Consider the following 9,813-nt stretch of genomic DNA (forward strand, 5'->3'; position numbering starts at 1 on the left):
TCGTTTTTTTCTACACACACACACACACACACACACACACACACACACACACACACACACTACACGTACACATGGAGGCTCTTTTCAAACAGAAGCTTGTAACATGATTTCTGCCACATCATATAATGTCTACTACAAATTACAAATTATATATAATTTTATTTCAAATAAAGGGAAAATGAAAAGTGAGTTTAATCCAAGCAGCTCTAATTTCGTGGTGTTGCCATTTAAACATGTTAATTACAAAAACAAAACGTTCGTTGTACTGTCTCTGGAAAAATCAACAGTGATTGATCAGCCTTTATGTATATACAGTATTGTAGACGTTATTACCTAGGCGAAGCTAAATTTGCTGAAATATAGGCTACAGTAAGAGCGCCTGCATGGTTGTCCATCAGATGCCTGTCAAAGTTGAGTTCGTTCTATAGCAACAGAAAAACTGTCATGTCGTTATAACGAGAAAACAAACATTCGTTATGTCGAGATAACGAGAAAAATAAGTCGTTATAACAAGAAAACGAACTTCGTTATGTTGAGATAACGAGAAAAATAAGTCGTTATAACAAGAAAACGAACATTCGTTATGTCGAGATAACGAGAAAAATAAGTCGTTATAACAAGAAAACGAACTTCGTTATGTTGAGATAACGAGAAAATTAAGTCGTTATAACAAGAAAACAAAAAGGAAAAAAATTATAATGCATGACCGCTTAGAGCTTCCGTATAAGCAAGACTTTATCTTCATGAATTTTTTCTCTAGTAACTGTATCTTGATTTAATGTATTTTTAAATCTAAATTGTAATGGAAAACAAGACAAAAGTACTACATGAATGTAACAAAATAATTTTTGCAGTGAAATTACTATTATGGAAATGGTGTGTTATTATGCTAATGCTTTAGGCTAACACTTAGCGCGGGTAAAGGTATAGGACTTTTCAAGGGAAATGCATTTTGATCAATACTGAAAAAGTATTTAAAATGAACTATTTTACCCCAAATTTGTGTTTGATCTGAATTTTTCTGCTTATTGGCACAAAAAGCGTTAGCTGAGCACTATGATAACATCACCCTGCTTAAAAAAAACAGAGGTGCTAACAGTTTCCTCTACAAATACCATCACAAGAGTAATCTACATGAGTTTTTCCCATGATTTTTATATATATTGCATAAGTTGCAATTGATTGAAATGCGTGTATTGAAATATTTAACATTCTACCATTGATAAAACTGCTGGATTATGAGTTTTGTGAGGGAGGAAGCTTTGAGTGCATTTATGAAATCATACTGTTTATGATTACTACTAGTGGTTTTCAAGTTGAAATTGTGTATAATGCATAAGAGTGACTGTAAATTATGTATTTTAGGTATGGGGAGTTTTGATATGGGCTTGTTTTAGGTTATTTTTGATTGCGAAGCGTATTTTGGGCCATATTCCATTTCGACGTAGTGGTTTGAACATGCCACCAATAGAATTACCAGCAGAGACTCTCGGGAAACCATTACAGTTTCCATTAAAACCAATACAATCCCCATTATAACCAATACAAAGTCCATGAGGGTGGGTATTGTTTTTTTTGTTTTGTTTTATTAAGCAGGGACTCTGTCTGTGTTTTTATCACTCTGCCTTATAAAAAGTAGAGTAAAAATCTCTAAATATGCTTAAAAAAGATTAATTTACTTGTTTTTATACATTGTACTTAAATATGTGTACGTATATTTAGTCTTTTTACACTAATTGACATTTTCTTCATTGTATTCAAGATTTTCTTTTTTCTTTTTCTTTTTGTGGGCTGGTTTTAAAGGCGTTTTGATCACATTTTAAGCTATTTGGTTTCAGAAGATGTTATACAGCAAAATGAAGTAGCTCTCAAATCTTGAAACAGCTCTTAAAACCGGTCTAGTGACCCAGTGTCTGTTTCTCCACAGGTACCGTGGTGTACGGGGAACCTATCACAGCCAGTTTGGGGACAGATGGCACTCACTACTGGAGCAAGAACTGGGCCAAAGCTGCAGCCTACATCACATCTCCACCCCTCAGCCCCGACCCCACCACCCCGGACTATCTCAACTCCCTGCTGGCCTGGTGTGTGTCCGCAGCTGCTCTAGCAGTGCATTATGGGATATAGAGTACAGGGGCTATTTGGACCACAGTGAGTGCGTGCAGAGAAGGGTTTAGCTTTCAAGCACTTACTGTATGTCATCCGTTATTCTGATTGAAAAGAGAAGACTAGTTATGGGTGATCACTACTGGGCGCCATTACTCAAAAAAGAGCTTTTCTCTCTACTTATTCTAATGATAAACGAAGATACACTACAAATGACAATTAAAGAATACATTAATGAGTTGAAATGATACAAAAACATACTGTGGGAGAAACTCTGGGGTTATTATAGTTCAGTAAAACTAAAATCTTATCAAACAAAAAAATGTTTCTTCAAATAACTGTCAACTGATGAGATACGATAGATAGATAGATAGATAGATAGATAGATAGATAGATAGATAGATAGATAGATAGATAGATAGATAGATAGATAGATTATAGATTTCAGCTATACACCAACGCAGCTTTTCTCATTTTAATTTAGTTCTAAAATAACTAAAACTACAACTGAAGTAAAATTAATAAAAAATTATAGTTATGAAAATGACAAACACAGACACACATAAGTCAGAATGACTAAAATTAAAATGAAAGAAAGTTTAAAACAAATTCAAAGTATTGATACAATATAAATATTATCTTAATGATACTAAAATAACAAATAATGGTACATGGTAAAATGATGGTATCCAATGGGAATACCATGGTGTTTTTTAATAAACAAATATAATAAGATGCATATGAAAGAAAAGGAAACTCATATCTTGTAAATGATCACATTTTCTTTTTTACTATTCTTGATCAACTCTCTTTAATTTAAAATATTTAAGTGGTGTTCATTTATTTTTTAAGTATACATATTTAATTTAGTCTCAGTGATAAAATTGCATGTAAAATAATAAAAAATAATAATTAGCTAAATGTTTTGAGATGTATTTTTAAAAACTTTTTTGCCTTTTCAAATTCAATTGAAATTTTAATGGTATTACACAAAAAAACACACGAAAAACACATTATATTGCTTCTGTATGTGCAAAGGCAATACTGTTTGTAAGTGTTTGGTGTTGTTTCCTGTGCAGTGGTGATCTGCAGGTGACTGGCAGTGCTCACTGCACCTTCAACACTTCCCAGAGGGCCGTGGGCAAAGATGACTTCACTCTCATCCCGGAGGGAACTAACGGTACTGAGGAGAGAATGTCCATCATCTGGGACAAGTGTGTGGTGAGAGATCATTCATCTGCTTTATCTGTCTAACAATTAATATAATTTATCAATAATAAAATAAATATATTAAAAATAAATTATTATTATAAAAAAAAAAAAAATCAAACAATTAATATAATTTATCACTAATAAAATAAATATATTTTTGATGATTTATTATTATTACTTCAATTAAAATTAAATTATTATTCAAATAAAAAATATAATAATACAAGTTGTTATTATAATTACTGCAAAATACTTTTTCATTGTATTTTTTGAAGTAATCTGTTTTAAGGGCTGTAGAAAATTTTTATTTTAATGAACGATAAATCTATCAATTATTTTTTTTACAATTAATCTATTTATTATTTTCTGATATGTCCATTAATCCTTACCAATAACCTTAGTTAACCTTCAATAAATGATAACCATACTTCTGCCATTAATCTTTCAACATTTCATTGAACCATTTTCACCTAAAATGCTCACTTTACAAAAAAAAAAAAAAAAATCACAACATTTTAAAAATAAAATGCCAAGAAATAAAAGGCATCTGTTTCATAAGCTATACCAAATACCATATCATTCACTTTTACTGAATCACTCCCTTAAAGTTTTGACCCTGTCCTTAAGATGAATGATCTGCTTCACAGGTGACAGGTAAGATGGATGAAAACCAGTTTGTGGCCGTGACAAGCACCAACGCTGCCAAGATCTTTAACCTGTACCCACGGAAGGGGCGCATCGCTGTGGGCTCTGATGCCGACCTGGTGCTCTGGGACCCCGACGCCACCAAAATCATCTCTGCTAAGAGCCACCACCTGGTGAGAAGAGTTTAATCATGTAATCGTAGGAAGCTCTGGGGTCTGAGTGTTAGATTAGTGCCTCACAGGCTGTTTGTGCATCTGAATGCACTTTGACTGAACCGTGATGTGGGTGGGTTACACCATTAGGTCTGGACCAGCTCTGACTCCCATCATCCTCTGCTCTGACTCACTCGCTCTGTCTGCTCCTGTTTGTCATTGAGGCTGATGCTGCGATCTGTGCTGATTTAATTTGACTGGAATGAGACGCAGATGTGGCAAATATAGAAAGAGTCAATTATCTGAGCGCCGTGAACTCTGGGATATGTTAATGTGCATTATCATTCAACATTCAGAAATGTCAGAGAAATTAGTACTTTTATTCAGTACGTATGCATAAAAAGACAATTTTACCAAAATACCTCTATTTCAAACAAATGCTGTTCATTTGAACTTTTTATTCATTAAAAAATCCACAATAAAAAGTATCACAGTTTCCACAAAAAAGATTAAGAGTTTTCAACATTGATAATAATCAGAAATGTTCCTTGAGCAGCAAAACCGAATGATTTCTGAAGATCATGTGACACTGAAGACTGGGTAATGATGCTGAAAATACAACTGTGCATCACAGAAATACAATACATTTTAAAATAAAATCCAATTTTTATAAATTATAATAACATTTCACAATATTACTGTTTTTACTGTAGGTTTTAATAAATTCAACAATGAAAAAAATGATTCATTGAATTTACTAAAAAAAATGTTATGGTGGTTGCAATCAATTTATTTTAGCTACATTGAAATAAATTTAGTTTGAAGTGAAGCAACAAAATTATTTTTAGTAAATTCAATGAATCATTTTTTTTCAGTGAATGCATGAAAGACTTCTTTCAAAACATTACAAATTCTTACCGACCCCAAACCTTTGATCAGTAGTGAATCAGTTTTTTTATTTTTCATAATATTTTAGGTTTTTTACTATTTAATTACTCTGTGCTACAGATTGTTTTGAAAGTATAGAGCAGGGATCCTCAAATCTGGCCCACGAGATCCACTTTCCTGCAGAGTTTAGCTCTAACCCTAATCAAACACACCTGAGCATGCTAATCAATGTCTTCAGGATCATTAGAAAATCACAGGTATGTGAGTACGATCAGAGGTTGGAGCTAAACTCTGCAGTGCATTGGCCCTCCATGACAGAGCCTCAACTATATACAGACTTTAAAGCAGTGTAGTGATTAAAGATGAGAGCTCTTGCCTCATTCTGTCCTTCTCAGGCAGTGGAGTACAACATCTTTGAGGGGATCGAGGTGCGTGGAGCTCCTCTGGTGGTGATCAGCCAGGGCAAGATCGTCCTGGAGGACGGGAACCTCCACACCACTGAGGGCTCTGGACGCTACATCAGCCGTAAACCCTTCCCAGACTACGTCTACAAGAGGATAAAGGCCCGCAGCAGGGTATATGCACATACATACTGTACACACAAAAGACTTGCAGTTTAAATAGTCATAAATGATTAGAAATTTGTCAAATGATGGCATCTTTCATCGCAGCTTGCTGAGCTGTGTGGAGTCCCGCGAGGTCTGTATGACGGCCCGGTGTGTGAGGTCACTGTGACACCTAAGGTCATGACCCCTGTCACCTCCGGAAAGACTTCTCCAGTAAAACACGTTCCTCAACCGGTTCGCAACCTGCATCAGTCTGGATTCAGTCTATCTGGTGAGTACACAACTAAATATCCTATTCTTATTTGTGAAACAAACCTATATCATTTTCTACTAATGAACTTTTTAGAATGGCACATTGCCATACTATTTTGCCATTATGCAATATATATATATACATACATACACTAGGGTTTTAATGGTACACAAAAATTATAGTTTTGAAGTCATGGTTCAGTACGTTTTTGGTATAACAGTGGGGAAAACTATAAAACTTATTTTTTTATTAACAAATTGTGACTCTGTCTTAAATGAAATTCAGCTATAATTAAACATTTATTTAGGAGCTTATTGCGATTATTGGGGGAGGCACAAATGCAATTGAAACTGCATAGACGGAAAAAAAAGGATCTTGGGATTTATTCGATTAAAATTAAGATATTTAAAACTAAGAGTTCTTTAAATGAAATTCTGCATGTGCAGTGGTTAAAAAACACTGTATCTGTTCAGTACACTTGTGCACCCAACTGAAAAACCGTATTTATACAGTATTAACTTCATTAGTACTCGCATAAAGAAATATGTACAAATCTCGGTTATGTGTTTGTTGACCCATATTAGCGCGAAGTTGGATATATAAGTACGTCCATTGGCCAAGTTTTTTCCTCATGACTACAGTATACTCACATGTTATGATATGTACTATATAGCAAATCTCAACTACTTGATTGATTGATTGATTGATCAGTTTTTTTATTCTTGCATACTTTTTCAAGTAATAATTGTATAATATATAGAGCATAAGCACACTCTGTTTTTGCCAGCTGTTATATTTTCATTTGCTTTCATCATTTCACAGGGGCTCAAATTGACGACAACGTTCCTCGTCGTAACACTCAGCGCATAGTGGCGCCCCCAGGTGGCAGAGCCAACATTACCAGCCTGGGATAAAATAATTTACTCATGACAGAGATAAAAGGATGGGGGTTAAAGAAACTTGGGCTTTTCCTCCGGGATCCATCCCGATGTCTGGACTACATCCCAACAAGCACACCTCTTCTTCCTCCTACACTTCTGTCCATTCATCCACCCCTCACACCCATCCTTTTAACTCTAGAATCCTGTTTTGAGTGCATCTTTCTTAGATGAATAAGTTTCAGGATGACTTGGCATTGGTACTGTAATATCAGATATGTTGTGCTATTTAACTTGATTACGTTCAGCACAGAATACTGCTAATTCTTCAGTATGTATACCGTGCATAGTGAGGGGTTTCTCTATGCATAGAACGACCTACTACATGCAAAATGTGCATTATGCAACACAGCATACTGTACTGTATCACAAAATACAATGCAACCTTTCACTTGTCATGTGATGAATGAACTGGAAGTAATGTATTTTTTCTTATTTGTTATTTGGTCAGATTTTCTAAATTTGGATTTTTTTTTTTTTACATGCAATTAGATTAAAATGCTAAATTCCTGTATTTATTAATCCTTTGATAAATGTGACGTAAACATGCAATGCATGCTTTAAAAAAACAAACCCTGTTGTTTCTGGCCAAGTGGTCCTGAAACTTATTCGGCTAACCAAGTAATCTACGGTCCAAGGACAGGAACTACCCAGCTAACAAAAATATGTTGTAAGAACGTTTTGTGAATGTTTGCATTTAGTTATTGTTCTCTGAACATTAAAAATGGGCAGTTTAAAAAGAAAAAAAACACAAACATTTTGATAATGTTACGGTTGTAAACGAGCAAGTTGTAACAGTTAAAAAAATGTTAGACAAATGTTGAACTGAAATGTTTTAGAAAAACATTCCAGGAATTATGTATAAATAAAGTTTTTTGGGTTAAGGATTAAGAACATTATTAAAGACCGCTTTGAATGAACGCTCTGTTCGAGACGAGAAACTTGCCAGAACGTTCTGATAACGTTTTGTTAGCTAGGTAGTATGATCCAACATTTTAATGTTATTATTTGTTTGCATTCTGGAAATGAACAGCACAAAACTTCCGCCTGTATGGTTTCGTGTTTAACGTGTTGTTGGTTTGTTGTTTTTTTTCTTTGTAGGAAGAGTTGATGAGTTATTTATTGTTTAGGATTCAAACCACATTTGCATTTTACATTTTGCAAAAAGTGTCAACTCTTCCACAAATGCCTGATTTATTACAAGTTTTTAGAATGTTGTTTTATAATGAACTTGATAGTTGGATTATTTTTTTATTTGTATTTTTTTTCTATGCATGTTATGATTTCGGTTTCAGGTCAGTGTTTCAACGCTTCCTGACGTTTGTCTTCCTCACTCGTGTTTTTGCACTCTGTTATTTTCTCTCAGTATTATTAAACTGCCTTTTTGGAGATGTTGAAAGTTAAAAAAAAAAAAGAAAAAAAAAGATAACTGGTGTTTTTGACCGTGGTGCGCAGTCCTGTGGGGTTTTGGTGTGATTTGAATCAACTCATTTTTTGCTATAAATGTCAAACTGTCCATTCCTACTTTGTCCCACAGTTTTCATGCGGGGGGTCTCACCAGAAACAATACAATACAGTTGAGAAAATAAAGGAAAACTCTCTGTGTGCACAGCAGATCGAGAGGGAAGTGCTCTTTTCTAAATTATTCTTATTCTAAATTAAACATTAGGTCACAATGTTTTTCTTGCGTTGCAGTTCTGCTTTGTTTTTATAAATTGCCTTGCCTGCCTCTTCACCAAGTGATATAGATCTTGATTAATGTCTGTGAGTGTTGTTATGACAAGCTGAACATTTCTCATGGAAGATATGTACACAATTCATCATTCTTAATGTCTATGATTGTAACAATAAAATACAGTTGTGAACAAAAGCCAGTACAGCTTGTCCAATGTCAAAACATATTACTCACAAACCTCACCTGTTTTACGTATTTGATGACAGATTTTTCATTTTTGGGTGAAGTATCCCTTTAAATCACACTTGTCTGAATGCCGTTGAATTAGTTCCAGTGGGATGTTGACTTCATTTTTGCTTAATGTCTTTGACAAAGCTGCCGATTTGGTGATTTTAGTTACTTTATGTAGACCTAGTCAGTTCTTCTCATTTTTGCACATGTGCCCTACTTAAAGGAACCACGCAGTTCATTACATTACCTTAATATTTTCCTTTGATGCAAAAGAAAATTAATTCAAAATAATTTAGATTATTTCCTTTTTTTATACACACACACACACACACACACACATTTTATTATTAAATGTATTTTTTAACTATAAGATAAGACAATAATTAACAATACAAGCCTACTGCTTTTACTAAATCCAAGCCACCTTTCACACACACATAAACCATGGCTGCAGTCAAGGGGATCCCAAGTCATTTTAATAGATGAACTGTTTGCAATTTATGTGAAAAATAGTAAAGATATCAGGCTTTTTATTGTTTTAGGGAGTCAGCTATTAATAAATCAACTAGCAGATGATACCACCCTGTTTCTTGGTGAAGAAGAGCAGATTCCACGTGCCGTTAATCTGGTGTCTCCTCGGTTTCTCAATAGCTTCTAGTCGACAAATTGAATTTAAAAAAGCATGAGCTGATGGCACTTCATAATCACACTGGATCTCAATTGTTTAATATTCCATTAAATATATAGGTTAAACGTTAGGAACTGTTTTTACTTAAGACTCTAAGAGAAAAAAAATATTTGGTTGATAACATGAAGAAAAAAAAAAGTACAAACATTTTAAAAACGTGGTTAGAGATATCTGTATATTTGGCAGAATTCTCATACAGAAATCCGAAGCACTTTCCAGGTTGATTTAACCAGCATTTTCTTTGAGTATATCTGATACATGACATTTATCAAACTCAGTATACATTTATTTGAAAAAACAAGCAGCATTAGATAAGAAAGTCAGATGTGGTGAAGTGAGTCATTTAGGGAGGGTTGAACAGAATTGATTTCGATGTAATGAATGGTAGCCTTAAGCAGAGGTGGCTCCAGACTTCCTTATAGCAATAAACATTCTGTTCGGTTTAGCTTCTCTTCTAAA

At 34.1% G+C, this 9,813-nt stretch overlaps 1 protein-coding gene across 1 annotated transcript in view; it reads left to right on the forward strand.

Annotated features, from left to right (window-relative positions):
* The window catches only part of dpysl2a (dihydropyrimidinase like 2a), a 21,614-nt gene extending 12,984 nt beyond the window's left edge, over positions 1 to 8,630 (forward strand). Inside the window, exons 9-14 of the mRNA XM_052604921.1 lie at positions 1,928 to 2,084; positions 3,186 to 3,327; positions 3,966 to 4,136; positions 5,399 to 5,578; positions 5,675 to 5,840; positions 6,645 to 8,630. Of these exons, the coding sequence (XP_052460881.1) occupies positions 1,928 to 2,084; positions 3,186 to 3,327; positions 3,966 to 4,136; positions 5,399 to 5,578; positions 5,675 to 5,840; positions 6,645 to 6,736 (908 nt within the window). The 3' untranslated portion in view covers positions 6,737 to 8,630. The remainder of the gene's footprint in view (positions 1 to 1,927; positions 2,085 to 3,185; positions 3,328 to 3,965; positions 4,137 to 5,398; positions 5,579 to 5,674; positions 5,841 to 6,644) is intronic.
* Positions 8,631 to 9,813: the final 1,183 nt, after the last annotated feature.

Source organism: Carassius gibelio, chromosome A8 (assembly GCF_023724105.1).
Source record: "Carassius gibelio isolate Cgi1373 ecotype wild population from Czech Republic chromosome A8, carGib1.2-hapl.c, whole genome shotgun sequence".
NCBI classification, from domain to species: domain Eukaryota; kingdom Metazoa; phylum Chordata; class Actinopteri; order Cypriniformes; family Cyprinidae; genus Carassius; species Carassius gibelio.